Below are 21661 nucleotides of genomic sequence, written 5' to 3'. Positions count from 1 at the left end.
GTCATTAATGACTGAGCCTCATGTGGTTGGACACCCGTCAGACCTCCGTTCATCTTCAGACACAAATGAAGATATTTTAGTGTAAATCTGATGCTCTGAAAGGCCTCCATTGGCTCAACTTTACACTCTCAAGACCCTTAAAAGACACTAAAGACTAAAGTTACAAAGTCCATCTCACTACAGCGGCTCTACAATAACTTTATGAATCGGCGACAATAGTTTTTGTGCGCAAAAAAACCCTGAATAACGACTTATATAGTGCTGACGATTTCAAAACACGGCCTCATGAAGCTTCGAAGCGTTATGAATCAGTGAGTCGATTCAGCGGTTCAGAGAGTTATGAATCAGTGAGTCGATTCAGCGGTTCAGAGCGTTATGAATCAGTGAGTCGATTCAGCGGTTCAGAGCGTTATGAATCAGTGAGTCGAATCAGCGGTTCAGAGCGTTATGAATCAGTGAGTCGATTCAGCGGTTCAGAGAGTTATGAATCAGTGAGTCGATTCAGCGGTTCAGAGCGTTATGAATCAGTGAGTCGATTCAGCGGTTCAGAGAGTTATGAATCAGTGAGTCGATTCAGCGGTTCAGAGAGTTATGAATCAGTGAGTCGAATCAGCGGTTCAGAGCGTTATGAATCAGTGAGTCGATTCAGCGGTTCAGAGAGTTATGAATCAGTGAGTCGATTCAGCGGTTCAGAGCGTTATGAATCAGTGAGTCGATTCAGCGGTTCAGAGCGTTATGAATCAGTGAGTCGATTCAGCGGTTTGAATCGCCAAATTTCAGCAGTTTGGCGGTTTGACACGTGATCCGAATCATCGTTCGGCTCACTGATTCATAACGCTTCAAAGCTTCATGAGGCCGTGTTTTGAAATCGTCATCACTATATAAGTCGTTATTTAGGGGTTTTTTTGCGCACAAAAACTATTCTCGTCTTCATAAAGTTATTGTAGAGCCGCTGTAGTGAGATGGACTTTGTAACTTTAGTCTTTAGTGTCTTTTAAGGGTCTTGAGAGTGTAAAGTTGAGCCAATGGAGGCCTTTCAGAGCATCAGCTTTACACTAAAATATCTTCATTTGTGTCTGAAGATGAACGGAGGTCTGACGGGTGTCCAACCACATGAGGCTCAGTCATTAATGACACAATTTACATTTTTGGGTGAGCTAACGCTTTAACCGGTATTTTTTCATATCAAACCGTTTTCGGAACTGTAATGTTTAATGAGGAACGCAAAAACGGAAACGCTATAATATCGATTCTGCTCTGAGTGAACCGATTGATATTTTTTTCCGTTTTTAAGCCCTGCCTTCACCTTCAGAAGACGGCCGTTCCACAGGGGCTGAGCGGGCAATGAGAACAGCTTCTCCACGCCTCCCGTCTCCTTCCACATCATCAGCTTCTTCGTGGGCGGAGCCAGATCCAGCGTGGTGACGATGTCGGAGTAATCGCTGAGCTGGGCGCGGATGGTCTTGCTGTCCAGCTCCTTCAGGCTGTCCACGATGAGCTTCCTCTTCCTCTTAGCCTTGGTCTCTTTCACTGAGGAGGACACACAGTAGCTGATAAGTACAGGGTTCCCACTCTTTTTCAGCAACCATTTTCCAGGACATTTTCAATTTTAGTACGGCGGGAATAAAAGACAAGGATCACGCCAAATATTGCTTTCTAAAGGCCTGTACACACCGGGACGAATATCGCGCGCGCTTATCGCCAGCGTTTTTCGTGCCGTTTTTCGGCGCGTCTTGAGTATTCACACCCAAGCGATTTCCACTGGCGCTGCGCCGAGTGAACGTGCACATTCAGTCGATGCGCTCCCGGTACACAAGATGGCGCTGCAGCACTTTAAGCCTCTGACACTCGCTTGTCACACAGAAGGAGAAGAGAGACAGTATTTACGTGCTTGCCAAAACCATAGACATATTATGTATATGGACAAAACCACTCACACACTCTTTGCTAACTGGCAAGCAGCATTAGCAGTTCATCTTCTTCTTTGTCTACTTACTACTTCTTCGTCGTATCAATGTGTGCTCGGCAAGAGCGTTTTGTGCTCGAGCGCCACCAAGTCGTGTTTTACTGTCACTTCAGCAGCTCCAGGCACGTGAACAAAAGCGCAGATCTCATTGGTCGGACAGTTTTTTACGCGCCGCGTCAAAATAAAAAAACGAACCCGAGGCGTTTTTTTAAAAATGACGCTTTTACGCCTGGCGTTTTGCGCGTCGGTGTGAACACTCACATTGGCGCCCATTGTTTAGTCCCGAGGCGTTAAACGTCGGCGATAAACGCGTGCGAAAATCGTCCCGGTGTGAACAGGCCTTAAGTCTTTAAAAGCCGTCCAGTTTATTGCCATTACTTAACAATCCAGCATTTTTCAACATGAGCTGTTAATCATACATTATGACTATGGAAGCTTGTTTACTCCACAGAATAAGAAAAGGTAATTGTGACTTTTTATCTCGCTATTCTGACTTTCTCGCAATTGCGAGTTTATAGCCTGACGTCGTCATACTCAATTCTAGTCAGTGGGGCGTGTTTCAACCGAACCAGGAAAGACCTCAATTGGATAGACCTACAACCAATCAGAGCAACGGAGCGACGCATAACGTTAGTTGTCAAATGTCAACAGAACTCAACTGCACTGTGTTGCCATGTCCGCGGGTTGAAGCGACCCCAATTATGTGATATACAGACCCAGGAATGCGATTTTTAGCTGAAAGCCCTGCCAAAATAACATTTTACCCCCCAAATGCCATTTGTTTCCCGGAGAACCCCCCTTGGAAAGCTATTGGGCTTGTTTTTGGCTAGTTTTGAGGAACGTTAGCAATTGGGCGGGTTTTGTTGTAAAAACTTGGCAACCCTGTACCTGCACGCACGCTGGAATAAGTTACGTTAGAAGAAAAAGATGAGTGTAAACGATCTTTGCCGGTGTTGTAAAAACAGAATTTAAGGATACACGGAGTACTTACCAACACCATCATCATTTCTGCACTGCAAAAAATGCTTTTCTTACTTAGTATTTTTGTCTTGTTTTCAGTCCAAATATCAAAAAAAATCTTACATTAAGAAACATTTACTAGACAAGCAAACATTTTTGTCTTGTTTTGGGGGGAAATAACTCAAAATTAAGGGATTTTTTGCTTAAAATAAGCAAAATAATCTGCCAATGGGGTAAGCAAATTAATCTTAATTCAAACAGAAAACAAGATTATTTTGCTTACCCCATTGGCAGATTATTTTGCTTTTTTTAAGCAAAAACTCTTAATTTTGAGTTATTTTTCCCCAAAACAAGACAAAAACTTTTGCTTGTCTAGTAAATGTTTCTTAATGTAAGATTTTTTGGATATTTGGACTGAAAACAAGACAAAAATACTAAGTAAGAAAAGCATTTTTTTGCAGTGTGAGAGAAATAGTAAAGGTGAACGCATATACGAACAAGTTCTCCGTTTAGGATTAGAACAAACTCAACCCAAGAGCCTTTGATGACGTGATGATTACGTTAATGTTGATCATCTGTCCATCATCGTCTAAAGCCCGCCCTGATGATTTCATTGGTCCAAACAGTTTCTGTTCAGGCATAATTACTTCTCTATCAGGGTATATACAGAACTTCTTAAGTTGAATTTAATACCTTTTACTACCTTTTTAATACCTTCAAAAGCTCACCAGCGCGACTTCAAGCTGCAACTATAGTAGCGTAAATGAAATATCTTTCCAAATGGAATAACATATTGCATCACAATGTAACGAGGTCATTATAACTTAACATCAACTGCCCACAGAGATGAGAATAGAAATAAAGACAGAAGAGGAAGGAGACATCATCTTCATAGTTCGTGCAGTGTACGAGAGGGAAACAAGAGCAATTTTCACGCCGCAATAAAGATTTTTTTTCTTTTCCGTTTTAACCCTGTGGTCTTCTTCGGTCAAAAATGACCGAAAAGTTTTACGTTTTGAAATTTTTCATTTTTTTGCCTTATCGGAATGGGATGACACTTGGTGACTTTTGTTGCATTAGCTATGTGAACACACACAAAATCAAGGAGATGATTCGGATATGTTAAAGGGTCGTAAAACAATGTCACACTTGTCTCCTGCGCAGTCAAAAAAGACAGACTTAGGAAATTAATGGGAAATACGCAAAAATACGAAAACTCAGAGAAACTTTTGGTGGTACAAACTACAAATCAGCCACTGTGCAGAAAAAAAGTGCACAGCAATGAAGCGGTGACACTCTAAAATGTCATTGTTGTATTGTTTGGGCCAGCGATAAACTCTTTATACTCGGCTAAAGAAATAACTTTTTTTTAAAGAATTTTCCCAGACAACAACAAGATTTTCCAGGACATTTTACATTTTCTCTAATTTTCCATGTGTTTTCCAGGACTGGAAAATTTGTCATGAATTTTCCAGGTTTTCCAGGACGAGTGGGAGCCCTGTTTGAGGCGGAGATGGAGTGTGAATGGGTCGCTCGTGTACCAGTGATGTCGATGGGCTCCAGAGCGAACGCCTCATCCTCATTGGGCACCAGTGTGGTCTGCTCAGTCTGGTCAGTGGTGTTGGGAAGAGGCTCCACTGGTCCAGACTCTGGACTGTCAGGGCCACCAGGAGCTGAAACAAAGCAGAAATCATCCATTAATTCCTACAGATATTGACATCCCAGTAGGGGTGACCCCGAAGAGTCGAAGATGCATCGATATGCGGAGCCCGATTCGAGCTCAATGTCTAATTTCACACAGAACTACTGGTTTTGTACGGTTATATTACGTTATATACAGCCTTTAATTATGATAATGCTGTTAAAAAATAATATGACATTTGACATTGAAGTATTTATGAGGTAAAAGTAATCATTCTAACATAAAACATCAAAATTATGACAAATAAATGTATATTTATGAGATGAAAAGTAATAATTCTAACAAAACGTCAAAATTATGACAAATTCATTGATTTAATGTGAATCTGTACTCGGTAGTATCGATGTAATTCGGTCGGTGCCCTTAAAAGTACAGAGTTCAGTACCCAAACCTACCGAGTACAGATTCACATTAAATCAATCGGTACTAAACTTCGGTAGCTGAGACACATCTGATGATATAGACGAGTGTGTGTGAATATTAAACCGCAAAAAGACTATTTCAATACGAATTATGAGTGTCTCTGTTTGAATGAATGCTGTAGACGCGTGGTTTACAGTCTATGGGTTTACCTCACACACACACACACACACACACACACACACACACTCACACACACTCAGAATCGTGTTTCTATCTCTGCCTCTCATAAGAGGAAATGAATGCACGAACGTCATCTCCAGAGCCACTTAATGAGCATTTTACCGTTTCATTTGAGAAAAACTACCGTCATAAAAAACACACAAACTCAAATTCACGGCAACCCGTCAAAATAAAAGTTCGGCTAACTTGACAAATAAATTAGTTGTACAGTAGAATTTAGATACGTCTCAATGTAATAATAATACTAACACTAATGTAATAATAAATTATCAAAACTTAAGGTTTTTTTTTAAATTACAATTTTTCTTCATGTTTTAATTTGAACCGTATAAAGCTCAGTGCTGCAGCACTTTTTTTGACAAAAAAAGTTTAATTAACCAGTTTAATTTAATTAATTACCAGAAAATACACGGCATATAATTTGTGGGAAATCTTTTTATAGAAATTAAATTAAGAAGGAAAAATAATAATATGGTTGTTTTTATGAATTAAATTAAGTAGCCGACTATTCACTCGTAATATTAGAGTAATCAAATATCACAGAAAATGGCAGGGGCATAATGTCAATAACACGTCTATAAATGACTTACAGGTTCTTTACAGTTATTTATGTAAACATCCCAAAAGTACAGAAAAAACGTAGCGTTGAATACCGGTTAAAATGTGAACAGTACCCAACCCTAGTAATAAAATGGTAATTTTAAGACTTTGCTTCATATCAATAGTATTAAAGCACAAATATTATTGTGATTTATTGGATGGGAGGAGCTACAATGCTCAGTTCATTCATCAACTGAAAACAGGATAGACTAATCGAATCGCGATGAACCGTCCGGTTTACACCCCTAATCAAACAACAGATTGTTCCACCGATGCATTGTGTTATTCTCCCAGTAAGAGAAGTTCTCACACATTCACAGATAATGTTCCTAGGATCTACTCACGAGAAAAGTTATCGAAGTCGTCTTCATCGTCGCCATGGTCTTGAGGCATCATCACGCTGTCAGTGATAGCCGGAGGATCGTCGAATATCCCACCACCGTCTTCATTGCTCAGAATCTTATCCACTGAAACAGAGATGACCAGTTCAGCATCACCTTATCCCAGCAGCACACGGGTCAAAGCAACGATAACTCACTCAGAATCCCCCCATCCGTGTTCTCCAGGTTGTTGTCCCCGAAGTCGTCGTAGTCGAGGGTCGTGGGTTTATCCGGCAGGTGGGCGGGGCCAGGCTCAGCTTCCAGGAGCAGGTTCGACGCAGAGGAGCCATGGATGATGTCCACCTCGAAGGCGTTCTCCTCTCTCATGATCTCACGATCGTCCATGCCAAAGTCCCCTGGAGACATTACGGTCAGTGTTGGGAAACGCATTACAAGTAACTTGAGTTACGTAATAATATTACTTTTTCCAAGTAACTAGTAAAGTAACGCATTACTTTTAAAATTTACAACAAAATATCTGAGTTACTTTTTCACATTAGTTTGACTGACAGCTCTCCTGCCCTCATGTTGAGAGTCAGTGCAGAGGTGTGTGTGTGTGTGTGTGTGTGTGTGTGTGTGTGTGTGTGTGTGTGTGTGTGTGTGTGTGTGTGTGTGTGTGTGTGTGTGTGTGTGTGTGTGTGAGAACATGATGGTTATTGTAGTTCTAGACTAAATGTGAGCATTTATTTATCTCACTTGCTCAATAAAGATTCTGTCCTCCTCAAAATGAATAAAATCCGTCAAATGCTAAATCAGAGTATATGCAAACCTCCAATAATTAAATGTTAAATAAAACAACTATTTTTATGCATAATCTACCTTTATATTTACTTTACCAATGTCTTGCTGCTGACCTTTGATGATGAAAATTACTAGATTTTTTGTTTTTATTGGTAAAACTTTTTTCTCCTGCGTCCTCTTCTCCATTATCCAGAGCTGCGCCCTCTAGTGTTCATGAGGGAATCTGCATCTTTACCTCAGCCTGGGGCTTATTATTTACATTTTGGTATGAAAAGGTCTTTACCGTTGCACAAAAATATAACTTTTTTGTTATAAACAAAAACAAGCCCAGCCCAGGTGAGAAAAAGTAACGCAAAAGTAATGTAACGCATTACTTTTCTTAAAAAGTAACTAAGTAACTCAATTAGTTACTTTTTAAGGGAGTAACGCAATATTGTAACTAGACATGTGCCGGTAAACGGTAATACGATATACCGCAATAATGAACATGCACAATATTGTTATCGTGGGCACTTCAAAATACCGTGAATAATTATTTATTACGAATTATTCAGATTTTTTGAATGAATTTTAAGAATACTTTACCCATCAACCGTTTAAAATGAAAAACACGTCAAAGAGGAACGCGCACTGATGTAAATAGACCGTGCATGAGCCGAGCACATGGCGGAATGAGGAGATGCGCTGAAGTGCACATTCATTCTCTGACAGCAACATTTTCTATTTGCCTTTTGTTCGATTCAAATTAATGGCTCAATCGTCAGCAGGTTTATTAGACGCTGCCCCTTTAAGACCGATCGAATGTAGAACTAATAATATCATATTCTCCTATTTCTCCAAACTATTTACGCCCATTTAAGATATAAACTGTTAAAATAACTACTCTCCAATCCGGTCATTTTGACACCGGCTATTTGTTGTTTGTTTGATGGTTTAGACGCGCACACGAAGCCTAAAATATTAATTGCAAGTCGGTCCATTTCGCAGCACACACATAAGCCGCCTTGAAGTTGGAAACAGCGTCTCTTGCGCGGATTATTGTGCATTTAATAGCTCTTTATTATCAAACACATCCCGCAGTTTAGCAACAGTAGAGACTGCAGTTTACAACAATCACAGGTTTAGGGAGAAATGACAGCTCAGCTGTGAAGGGAAGGATGTCGCGCTCGACGGAACACGGCTATAGGAATAGTTTTACCTCATATCATCTTTTTATAATTTTTGGAAGCCAAAATCGAAAATAAAATTAGATTAATAGCACGGCACATACCTAAAGTTTAAGCAGACTAAACTTTTGTTTAGTTCTTGGCCATCGTCCCTCATTAAGCTGACTGTGGTGTTGTGTTCGCTGTAGCTCGCTCGCTTTCTCTCTCTTCTGGATTGCGAATGGCAAAAATGCATCACGGACAAATGGTTTAATATTATCTCATATAGAAACGGCTGGCAAAGATAGAATTTGCCAGACATAACGTCTATCAATTATAATTAGTAAGTGTATTTTCTTAATTTCTCCAGTACCGACAGCAGGCAAATTTACTGGTCGCACATGTGCGACTGGATGTAAAATTCAGTCGCACACTCTCAAATTTTAGTCGCAAAATGCGACCATTTAGTCGCACTCTGGAGCCCTGCAAGGCTCCAGTATTTAACATTAGTTCCTTCATTAACAAACTGACAATGAAAAATACTTCTAAAGCATGTATTAATCTTAGTTAAATGTACATTTCAGCATACCTATTGTTCTTTATAATTCTTTTGCACTTTAATCTGTTTTAAATATTTGTTTACTTTATACATTTTTGTGTATTGCTTTATTGTATTTAAATGTTTGGTTCTTTTGTTATAAGAAAGTGATTTAACCTGTTATAGTATGACAACACTTTTTTTGCAACTTATTTCAATATCGTGATAATACCGTATACCGTGATAAAAGCTTCAGCAATTAATCGCAACATGAAAATTTGATACCGGCACATGCCTAATTGTAACGCATTACTTTTCTTAAACAGTAACTAAGAAAGTCAATTAGTTACTTTTTAAGGGAGTAACGCAATATTGTAACGCATTACTTTTCTTAAAAAGTAACTAGGTAACTCAATTAGTTACTTTTTAAGGGAGTAACGCAATATTGTAACGCATTACTTTTCTCAAAAAGTAACTAGGTAACTCAATTAGTTACTTTTTAAGGGAGTAACGCAATATTGTAACGCATTACTTTCCTTAAAAAGTAACTCAATTAGTTACTTTTTAAGGGAGTAACGCAATATTGTAACGCATTACTTTTCTTAAAAAGTAACTAAGTAAGTCAATTAGTTACTTTTTAAGGGAGTAACGCAATATTGTAACGCATTACTCTCCTTAAAAAGTAACTAAGTAACTCAATTAGTTACTTTTTAAGGGAGTAACGCAATATTGTAATGCATTACTTTTCAAAGTAACTTTCTCCAAGACTGATTACGAGCATTACGTACACGGACCTCGCGACTCTAGTGTAAATATGAACAGCTTGCGAGTTTACCGAAGTCATTGTCGGTCATGAGGCTGATGTTTCCTACTTCCTCCCTCATGGTGATCTCCTCAACACGACTCTGGTTCAGGGTGAACTGCTGCGCTACATCGATATCGCTGAGAAACAAACACAAAAACTCAGTTTAATCACAGAAGCAGAACTTAAAAACTCATCCAGGATTGATGTGTAGCTTTATAACATCATCACAATCACACTGAAAACGACCCGTACACTGGGATTGACGCCTACTTTTTTCCCCAAGGTGCACCTGTGCTTTTAAGATGAAACATTTAGTAGTGCATTTAGAAACTTTAGGAGCGCAACTAACCATTTCTGCTTATATATATATATATAAAATAATACAAACTAAGCTACAAGAGTTTACTGTAAATTAAAAACCGTTTGTGTAAACAAATAATAACCGGGTGTAAATCGGACACACGGCGTGACTTATTTAATAAATGAGCCTGAAATACACCAGGACTCTTATTATGAAATGTCTGTTTTATTAATGCTCATTCAGATTCAGACGAGGAGATAAAATATGCATTCATACACAACATATTACAGTATAAACCGTACAGTAAACACCAACAGCGCCACCTTCAGGCTATGAGACGTGAAGCGCTCACATTTATTAATGACATCACAGACTTATGAAGATTAATAATCACATTAGGCAGTGTCGCAGTTATGTTTTCCCATCCCCAAAATATAAGAGCCTTAAGGTGAATCGGATTTTTTTTTTATTATTACAAGATATCACTGTGAAACGTTTATTACTGGCATAAACATAAGAAAATAAATTACAAGTTTTGTGTAAATTAATGTTTTAATATGCAAATGAGGCCTTATATACACGCTCATTTGCATACATTTCCAAAAACGAAATCTGGAAATTGGAAAGGACCATGTTTAAAATTCTTGGTTGTATTTGTTGCCATATTAGATGAGAGGGGCTTTAACAGAGGGGATTCTGGGTATCGGATTATGTGCTTTAGTAAATTAGAAAATACTGACAATAGCCTTAAATCAATTTCCGGCATGTGTTTTGGAGTTAAAGGACCTATAACTCAGGATAGGAATGATATATCAACAAATCCCTCGGGAAAAGCCTTCAGAATATAGTTCAGTATGAGACTGGAAGTAGAGATGTTCCGATACTCTTTTTCCCTTCCCGATACCGATTCCGATACCTGGGTGTGTATCTGTATACAGCTGTATATACAACTAGCCCTGTATGAATTGCTAGAATTATTTGGTGGTGTGCTTTAGACTTATCCCTTAATAAAACATGAACAAAAACATACAGTGAACTACTATCTGACATGCATTTGACAGTAATATTATTTATTTTTCTTAAGCGAAAAAGAACTTCAAATGCAGCCACAAATTAACACTGCAAACTGAAAAAGGTATTTTAGTTGTACAACATAACTGTATAAAAAGCAGTGCAACAAATAAATGTAGGAATATAAACAAATATTTATATTAATCAGAAAAATCTCTTTACCGCAAAAGTGAAAAATAAGCAACCATCTAGGCATTATTATTATTAGTAGAGACGTATTATTATTACATAGAGACGTAGCTAAATCTACTGTACAGCAGTAGCCTAATATATTCTGTCAATTTAAAATGTTTTAAACCAAACTTTTATTTTGACGGGTTGCCTTGAAGAGATTTCAGTGTCTGTGTTCCTTATATGACAGTTTTCCCAAATGGGAAACGGTAAATTCTTATGAAGTGACAGTTTATGCGTTCGTGTCCTCATATAGTGACCATAGACTGTGAATATGGACGTAGAGAAACTGGGGGAGTTTGCCGCTTGATAGAGACACACGGCAGAGATTATAAAGACAGCGGCGGGCGAGTGTCGCGCGCGTGTGTGTGTGCGCGCCATCCACACAGAGTCGAAATACTGCTAAACAGCCAGTAAACAGCGGAAATAGCCTACTGCTAACACGGTTTCATTACTTCTTCGCTGCTCTAAAAACTGGTTTCTTGTGGCAAAACAGCGCAACTTCCTGTGTTTGCAATGCATTCTGAGCATCGAAGAAAAACCGCGCAGTGGTTAGGCAAAAACTTTATGAATCGGCGAGAATAGTTTTTGTGCGCAAAAAAACCCTATATAACGACTTACATAGAGATGACGATTTCAAAACAAGGCATCATGAAGCTTCGAAGCGTTACGAATCAGTGAGTCGATTGATGATGCGGATCGAGTGTCAAACTGCCGAAATTTGGCGATTCAAACTGCTGAATCGACTCACTGATTCATAACGCTTCAAAGCTTCATGAGGCCGTGTTTTGAAATCATCATCACTATGTAAGTCGTTATTTAGGGTTTTTTTGCGCACAAAAACTATTCTCGCCGATTCATAAAGTTATTGTAGAGCCGCTGTAGTGAGATGGACTTTGTAACTTTAGTCTTTAGTGTAGGGCTGCAACGACGTGCGTGAAATGCGTCGACGCGTCGGCGGCACATTATTTACGTTCTAGAATGGAACAGAAGATCTAGAATAATGGCAGCTTCTGCTCCCGGGCATAGTGAAAATGATCATTTATCATATAAAGCCAGACCGCGACATTCAAAAGTGTGGGAGTACTTTAAACAGAAGCCGAATAAAACTGTGCTTTGTTCGCTCTGTAATGCCGGTTTCACATTGCGCGCGGTGGCAGAGCAGGTGCTGTGCGCGTGGAGAGCGGGAGCTTTCACACTGCCAGTCAGTGTTGCCAAGTCCCGTTTTTTTCCGCGGTATTGGGCTACTTCTACACTGTTGCCGAGGGCTGTGTCTCATGTCCGCGGGTTGAAGCGATCCTAATTATGTGATATTTAGCCCCGGGAATGAGAATTTTAGCCGGCAGCCCTGCAAAAAAACACACATATTTAACCCCCCGAACGCGATGTTTACCAGAGAAGTTCCCCGAAACGCGATTGGGCTCGTTTTGGACTAGTTTTGAGTAACGAATGGGTGGGTTTTGTTGTGTAAACCTGGCAACCCTGCTGCCAGTGTTCTCTCGCGCAGCTGAACCGTGGCGTGTGTATTGCAACAGACGGTCACATTTTCCGGGGTTCTTCTCCGACCCCAGTACGTCTCGTGCTTTTATTTATTATGGGCTGCATATATCTGCTGTTAATGCGACCTGGTTCCGCTCTGTCCCAAACACATATGCATAATAACATGCTGTATATTAGGTAGTTTGCATGATTAAAGTAACATTAAAGTTAAGATATGCCTCTAGCTTTAATCATTTAAATGTGTCTTTGAAGTTTGGGCTAAAACTTCTGGCAGCTTTAGTCGTTGTTTATGCACATGTATCTTCAAAATAGACGACTAGTTATACTATATTAAAACTATGCTGAAAGCTCCTGTATGTGAACCTTTTGCAGATAAATACAAGTGCATTTTCGTTTACTATTGACACAAATCAATAAGTAAATCATACTCAACTACTATAGTAAACAACTTTTCCTAATTAGGCCTACTCTGTATACATTTTATGATGAATAGTATCATTATATATTATGTTTAAAAAGCTTCTTGTGTTCATATATTTCTTTATAAAATGGCATAGCCTACTATGTACACTACCCTTCCTGAAATACAATTAATATTGTCATCATTCATTGATTTCATGTTAAAATAATATACAAATTCACTACCCTCTTTGAAGTACAATAATCAGTAAAAAAGAATCATAAGATTAATCCGGAAAAATAATCGTTAGATTAGTCGACTAATCGAAAAAATAATCGTTAGATTAGTCGACAGAAAAAATAATCGTTAGTTGCAGCTCTACTTTAGTGTCTTTTAAGGGTCTTGAGAGTGTAAAGTTGAGCCAATGGAGGCCTTTCAGAGCATCAGATTTACACTAAAATATCTTCATTTGTGTCTGAAGATGAACGGAGGTCTGACGTGTGTCCAACCACATGAGGCTCAGTCATTAATCACACAATTTACAGTTTTGGGTGAACTAACCCTTTAACAACATGTTTTCTGCACTTCAGTGAGTTCATTGCTTATTCACGTTGACGGGATTCGAAATTTAGTCCCGAACGACAAGCCGTGTTTCGCTACTCGATAGTATCGACGCAATTCGGTTGGTACCTAAAAAGTATGGAACTTGATACCCAGCCCTAAATATGTATAAATGTGTAAAAACTAAAGACTTACTCCAGGTCAGGAAGAGGCTGGTCGAAGTCGTGGAACTCCTCTGGTAAAGTGATGGCGTTGTAGGCAGCCTCACGGTTGTCTTCCGGCAGATCAACGACACCTGGAGACACACACACACACACACACACACACTCCATTAAACACACGTGCAGGGCTCCAGACTAACTTCCACCAGGAGCACAGTGGCCCACAACTGAGAATTTTAGGGGCACAACCAGAAAATGTAGCGCCGCACACCGTAAATCAACATGCTAAACAAATCTACTAATGTCCACTGTATTACTAATAAACACTTTAATAATTCAGGGCTCCAGACTAACATCTGAGAGCAGTGGCACCAGCGCTATAAGGTTAATTTAATCATAAAATTACTATTGTTTTGTTAAGAAGTGCAGTTACTAATAACAGTACATGTTTGTTTATTGGAACTTTAACAGTGAAGCGCTGAGCTTGAATTGATATATAGAAAAAATAAACTTTTATGAACAACAGTAATGTGCAAAAACCTTTTTATAAGGAAAATTGTAATATTCCACTTTTATTAATTAAATGTACTATTGTTCTTCTATAGGATCACACTGAACTAAAAGGAGCACTCTTTACTTGTTTTTCTGTGTAATCCAGTCACAATTTGAAGAAAAGTTTTAGTTTTTCATGAGACTTTGTGACTTCCTACTTTTTTCCATATATTAAGGAGTGGAAATGTCTAATAAGTCAAATTAGTGCTCCTATGCCGCCACCTACTGGTTATAGTGGTTTTACCATAAAGTGCCCAGCACCTTTAAACTTTTACAGGGCTCGACATTAACACTTGTCCGGGATGAGTGGATTTTTTGAAGGGGCAAGTGAAAGAGAATTTTACTTGCCCGACCAGACAAGATAAAACGTCAATAACAAAAAATAACTAGGGAATCACCAAAATGCAAGAATGATTCTGCATTCATTAGTGTAAATGGCGATCAATAGTGGATAATATATAATAAACTGATGGTAACTATAACGTTTCGCTGTTGATGCCTCTTGAGGAGAAATCGAAACAAATGTGCGCCGGTCACACAGAGAAGCTCAGTTAACACACTGCCGTAGAAATGTGGAGTTTATTTATATTTATAATATATGATACAGTTGCGTCACATTACCAAGAGTGCTGTTTTCCTGATTAACCTAACGACTGAAAATGACACTTATTTCATATGACAGTTCCATAAACAATTATTAACATTGAGTCACTTACATTTTAGATGCAATATTGAGTGTTTTTGTTCAATTTCAGCAGCAAAAATAGTTCCAAACAAAGATCACAGCATCTCATAGCAACAGTGTGTGTTAGTGAATGATTCAGTGTTTGAATGAATCGGTTGAATCAAAGATTCAATGGCCTATTCGTAAACGACTCCCTCGTTCTTGAATGAATCAACCGTTTTGAACGAATCGACTCAATGACACGCTCGTTCTGCCACCTACTGGTGGTTTAGTTTCATGTTAAAACATTCTTTCCAACTTTTCTTATTTGTATATTCAAAAAACATTTAAAACAATCTCATAACATTATTTAACGCGATTGTAATTTTTTTGTGTAAATTATTTAATTTGATTGGTAACAGCCCTATAGTGTCTTATTCTAATTTAATTTATTGATCAAATTTAAGAATATAAAACGAAAGCTGAAGCATAGCCTATATTTAATAAGATTAGGGGGAAAATGCCCTTTATAAAAGGTAAAAATATCACAAATATGCAGATTTAAATATGTCAAAGCTGATTGAACAGAATACATTTTATTACAAAACACACACAAAAAAAAAATGGTTTACTCGGAAAAGTGAATGACAGATTTACTTTTAGCACTTGAACAAGCTTAATGTCAAGCCCTGTTTTAGTTTTACAAACCATCGCACTTAAAATAATATTACAATTGGATAATATTTAGAGCTTTGAAGTGCTGGAAAAAGTGTGAAACGCTTGAAAAGTGCTTGAATTTCACTCTCAAAAGGTTGAACCCTGAGATGAATAATGTTAAAATGTAATTTGACTATTTCTTCCACAATACCATGGGGTGTTTCTACATTAAATCCATGGTGAGTGATTATGATTTGTGGACTGAAATGAATGTTTGAGATGTTTCTCCTGGTCTCCGCATCAGCTCTGATCTGAGATCTGTGGTTTATAACAGAGGATTCTGCACCGAACTCTTCCTCTAGGTCTCGCAGTAGCGATGCTATTAAAGGGTTAGTTCACCCAAAAATGTAAATTGTGTGATTAATGACTGAGCCTCATGTGGTTGGACACCCGTCAGACCTCCGTTCATCTTCAGACACAAATGAAGATATTTTAGTGTAAATCTGATGCTCTGAAAGGCCTCCATTGGCTCAACTTTACACTCTCAAGACCCTTAAAGAGCACCTATCATGGAATTTTGAAATTTACCTTTCATGTAGTGTGTAACATAGATCTAAGTGAACAAAAACATCCAGTGATAGCTTGAAATATGACAGTGCACCGTATATATAGTTATTTTCTTTCAAAAGTAAGAGTCGACTCGGAGTCATTTTTAAGAATCGTTAGAAGACCGAAGCTTTTTCTCTGACTAGATGACGTCAACTTGTCAAGTTATTTGAATACGATACGCCCACTTATTGCGCTCCAAGACGCCAGTGAAAACTAGAAAACATCATGGCCACGAGACGCCAGTGAAAACTAGAAAACATCATGGCCACGAGACGCTGTGTTCTGAAGTGCCACTCAAAAGCAAACTTTTTTCATCTGCCCAAGGATGAGCATTTGAAGACTAAGTGGCTTGAAGACAAACCATACATCGTCGCGATTGTGTGTTTATTAGTCGTCAAATGTATGTTTCGCGATCTCAGGAAGCTTTTATTATGGACTTCTATTATGGCACATGGTTCTTCTTCGTCTGTCTGTACCATATATGGACTACATGGACACAGAGCGCCCTCCGGCTGCCAGTATGAATTGAAAACAACACATAAGAGACTCAATCGCTCATGATTAGGCTATTTCTGCCCATTTTGAGGAAGTATTGAATAAAAAATACTCCTCTGTTTAGAAATTTGACACAGACATATGAGAATCTATCAATATGTCTCCTCATCTGCACACTTTTGAACTAAAAGCCCTGAGGGATGTTGATTTGTCGCGAGTCTTCGTGAGGAGAATAGGAGTTTTTTTATGAATGAGATCAGCTGAGGCTCATATTACAATCAAACAGTACCGACGCGGTTTTCATATTCATAACTCCTGACACATATTAACAAATTACTGTCACTATAAGACTTTGATGGGCGTTCCGTTTCCGAAAATATCTGCACAGACTAAACCAATCACAACTGACTGGGTCATCGGACCAATCAGCGCAGATTAGCGTCACGTAAAGGCGGGGTTTTGAAAAGTGAATCACTAAAGGAATCATTTGAGAATCGCTGTCAAAACAGGTAAAAATAAATGCATATTATAAGAAAACTAAAGTCTTTTTTGTCATTGCATGCATGCAAAACTGTTGTTGGGGACTTCTAAAACAATATTTGGAACATTTTAAATGCCATGATAGGTGCTCTTTAAAAGACACTAAAGACTAAAGTTACAAAGTCCATCTCACTACAGCGGCTCTACAATAACTTTATGAAGAGACGAGAATAGTTTTTGTGCGCAAAAAACCCCTAAATAACGACTAATATAGTGATGACGATTTCAAAACACGGCCTCATGAAGCTTCGAAGCGTTATGAATCAGTGAGTCGATTCAGCGGTTCAGAGCGTTATGAATCAGTGAGTCGATTCAGCGGTTCAGAGCGTTATGAATCAGTGAGTCGATTCAGCGGTTTGAATCGCCAAATTTCAGCAGTTTGACACGCGATCCGAATCATGAATCGACTCACTGATTCATAACGCTTTGAAGCTTCATGGTGCCGTGTTTTGAAATCGTCATCACTATATAAGTCGTTATTTAGGGTTTTTTTGCGCACAAAAACTATTCTCTTCTTCATAAAGTTATTGTAGAGCCGCTGTAGTGAGATAGACTTTGTAACTTTAGTCTTTAGTGTCTTTTAAGGGTCTTGAGAGTGTAAAGTTGAGCCAATGGAGGCCTTTCAGAGCATCAGATTTACACTAAAATATCTTCATTTGTGTCTGAAGATGAACGGAGGTCTGACGGGTGTCCAACCACATGAGGCTCAGTCATTAATGACACAATTTACAGTTTTGGCTGAACTAACCCTTTAATGCTGAGGTGAACTCAAGCGCGTCCTCACTGGATCTCCAGCGCTGTTTAGTAATGGTGTGGCGTGATCGAGATCGGCCGTGTGTGAGCTCGCGCTGCGATGTCTATTATTCCTCCGAGCCAGTGTTCATTTGGACAGCAAATTTTGATTTAGTTTTAGTCATAGTCTTTTGGCTAAAATGCCATTTAGTTTTAGTCATATTTTAGTCACCTGAATTGTTTTTAGTTTTAGTCTCCTAAAATCTAATGAGTTTAGTTCAATTGTAATACATTAAGCATTTAAGCGTCACATAACCGACTGACACTTGAACTGATCATTTTGTTTTTGACATTAAAAATACACGAAAGAGCTCAATTCACTTTTTTGTTTATTTTTTTAAAAACATCTCTATAGTTTTTATAACTTTGTATTTGTGTTTTAGTCTGTAGGCCATAGCAGGTTAAGCTAAAGCCTCAAATAAGTTTGTTTATTTTTTTAATAGTTAACATTCATTTAACTTCAAGTAATGAAGATTTTCTTTAATGGTTTTAGTGAACTATTATAACCCTGATACTTTATTAAATATGTGTCAAATACTGGTCTTTCCTCCTGACTGTGAATTAAATGGGAATTAAATTAAATACAGTTTATTGTGTGAGCAGAAACGAATATATAATGCGTGACTTTTAATGATAAACAAGCTGGAAATACACCAGGACTCTTATTTTGAAATGTCTGCGCCTCTATTGCAGTTGCAGGAGCTCATTCAAGTTCAGATGAGGAGATCAAATATGCGTCATTACAACCGTCTAAAACATATTACTATATAAACATCATAAAGTCATTATTCATCAGCATTAGTTCATAATCAATAGTCTGTCATAAGTGTGTGTTATTGATTGAGCCGCTCTGGAGCTGGATTGGGGGTGTGTGAACGAAAATGATTTACGTTAGTTTTTGTAACCCAACACTAGTTTTTATTTAGTTTTCGTCTCGTTCTCGTCAGTGAAAAAAGGTCGTTAATTAACACTGGTGTTCGCTGATAAATGGTCCGCGCAGCACAGCTCAAACGAGTAACATGGTTCTGTTCGCCTTTGGTTTGCCGTCCGATGTTTCTCATATGTAACAGAAATGGCAGCTCTTATCAGTCCAACCAAATTCAGTCGCACCAACGGGAAAAAAGGCCGCAAAATGCCACCATTTAGTCTCAGTCTGGAGCCCTGACGTGATTTCACTACAGCGGCCGTTTAGATTCAATACCTGGGCGGAAGGCCATTTTGATCTTGATGAACGCTTCATTACAGTCAGCCAGAAGATATTTGGCTTTTCTGTGGTAGATCCTCACCACGCCCAGGAGAAGATGGCCAGATGTGCGCAGAGCCATTTTCACCTGTGTATTAGAGCAACACAATTACCATATGCATGAACACCGAACACACACACACACACACACACAAGAACACCTTAAAATAATAAAAGCATTATTTATTTATAAAGAACACACACACACTATTCAAAAGCAGGCAAGCAAACGCACCTTTGGCGAGATGATGCTCTCCACGCTGCTCTCCAGATTGCATTCAAAGACGTGCGCTTTGGTCAGCTTTTTGTCCCAATGGGCCGCCAGCCAGATCTTGGCCAGCGGCCCACGTTTACTGAGGACGAAGTGGGCGTAAAACATTGCCCTGGTGTCTGGTCAGCGCTCTGAGACCTTTCTGCTACACCTGAGGGACACAAGAGCATCCAATCAATGTGGGACTACAATAAAGTCATGCAATTGCTATCTAAAGGGGTTTGAGACACAATACACACACACACGAGCATCCAATCAATGTTAAACTACAACAAAGTCATGCAATTGCTATCTAAAGGGGTTTGAGACACAATACACACACACACGAGCATCCAATCAATGTTAAACTACAATAAAGTCATGCAATTGCTATCTAAAGGGGTTTGAGACACAATACACACACACACGAGCATCCAATCAATGTTAAACTACAATAAAGTCATGCAATTGATATCTAAAGGGGTTTGAGACACAATACACACACACACACGAGCATCCAATCAATGTTAAACTACAATAAAGTCATGCAATTGCTATCTAAAGGGGTTTGAGACACAATACACACACACACGAGCATCCAATCAATGTTAAACTACAATAAAGTCATGCAATTGATATCTAAAGGGGTTTGAGACACAATACACACACACACAAGAGCATCCAATCAATGTTAAACTACAATAAAGTCATGCAATTGCTATCTAAAGGGCTTTGAGACACAATACACACACACACACGAACATCCAATCAATGTTAAACTACAATAAAGTCATGCAATTGCTATCTAAAGGGGTTTGAGACACAATACACACACACACACGAGCATCCAATCAATGTTAAACTACAATAAAGTCATGCAATTGCTATCTAAAGGGGTTTGAGACACAACACACACACACACACGAGCATCCAATCAATGTTAAACTACAATAAAGTCATGCAATTGCTATCTAAAGGGGTTTGAGACACAACACACACACACACACACACACACACACGAGCATCCAATCAATGTTAAACTACAATAAAGTCATGCAATTGCTATCTAAAGGGCTTTGAGACACAATACACACACACACACACACGAACATCCAATCAATGTTAAACTACAATAAAGTCATGCAATTGCTATCTAAAGGGGTTTGAGACACAATACACATGCAGATTCATCTATAAACCAGCCAATCAAATTACATCTTTAGATTTGCTCACTTAGTCTGGGTTCTTAAGTGAGATTGATCATGCATATAGCATTGCCCGCCTTTACTGCAACATTAAAACATGCAGAAAACGCGGTAAAACACAATCACACGACTGCAAAACACCCCATAATCCAACGTTAATCTTTCAAAATAGGGCTAATACACACACAAATATAGAAAAAAAATTAATTTGATGATGCAAAACAGTTGCGTTGATCTCCACACAAGCGTTTGGCTAAGTTGTTGATTAGCAAGTTGTGCTACTCGGCTGCTAAATAAACAACACATATATATCTTATAAACTACACATGATACAACTGATTTTTACCGGTCACATATAACGACTAGAAGTCGCAAAGGAAATATAATTAGATTTTAAAAACGACCGCAAAGTTATTTTTCCAAGCTATCGTTAGCCATTAGCATTAGCCAACTGTTGATTAGCAACGGCGCGCAAGCGTCAAATTTCGTCCTCCTCCTCGTGTATTAATCTCCACAGGCACATTGATCCACAATAATACACATTTTCCAGAACGTACCATTCAAAATGTGGTATCCGTGTCGATCGCGGCCAGGCTTTTCTCCCCCCTCCTGCGGAGAGAAGTTAGCAAGCGTTTCCTCTCATTGAATCCGACAAAGATGGCGCGCGCTCTCGGCGGGATGTTTACAGTCAAAATTTTGGCGGTGGGCGGCGCTTGGTCAGTGATTGACAGGAAGCGCTGGCGGAGGAAGCTGCCGGTGGGAGGGGCTTGGCTGGTGATTGACGGGACGTGGCTGTCGCGGAGCCCAATGGCGGCGCGCGGTGCGGTTGGTAGAGGGCGGTGTTGCGTTACTAAACGAACAATGAGCAGAACTACAGGAAGTCGAGTCTACAGCTCAGTGTGTGTGTGTAGAGTAGGGATGGGCGATATCTTATCGTTTGCGATATACCGGTAAAAATTCTCCCCACGATAAGAATTTGCCTTCCCGCGATAATAACGATAAAGCCTAGTTGATGGCGCGACCCATCCGCACCGTGCCACCGCTGGCCG

General features: G+C 39.0%; 1 protein-coding gene across 2 annotated transcripts in view; it reads right to left on the bottom strand.

The window, feature by feature from the left end:
• The window catches only part of rad21a (RAD21 cohesin complex component a), a 31315-nt gene extending 9995 nt beyond the window's left edge, over positions 1-21320 (bottom strand). The window contains exons 1-9 of one of the 2 annotated variants that reach the window (XM_079836413.1): positions 21170-21320; positions 19393-19579; positions 19116-19245; positions 13640-13739; positions 9471-9577; positions 6370-6567; positions 6176-6298; positions 4468-4599; positions 1307-1530 (exon numbers count right to left, since the gene is read on the bottom strand). In XM_079836413.1, the coding sequence (XP_079692539.1) occupies positions 1307-1530; positions 4468-4599; positions 6176-6298; positions 6370-6567; positions 9471-9577; positions 13640-13739; positions 19116-19245; positions 19393-19536 (1158 nt within the window). In that variant the 5' untranslated portion in view covers positions 19537-19579; positions 21170-21320. The remainder of the gene's footprint in view (positions 1-1306; positions 1531-4467; positions 4600-6175; positions 6299-6369; positions 6568-9470; positions 9578-13639; positions 13740-19115; positions 19246-19392; positions 19580-21169) is intronic. The other variant, XM_079836414.1, reaches the window with a different exon arrangement.
• Between the last annotated feature and the right edge of the window lie 341 nt (positions 21321-21661).

This window comes from Gobio gobio (genome assembly GCF_949357685.1).
Source record: "Gobio gobio genome assembly, chromosome: 15".
NCBI classification, from domain to species: domain Eukaryota; kingdom Metazoa; phylum Chordata; class Actinopteri; order Cypriniformes; family Gobionidae; genus Gobio; species Gobio gobio.
The sequence above is the reverse complement of the archived record's forward strand: the minus strand, read 5'-3'. Positions and strand labels throughout refer to the sequence as shown.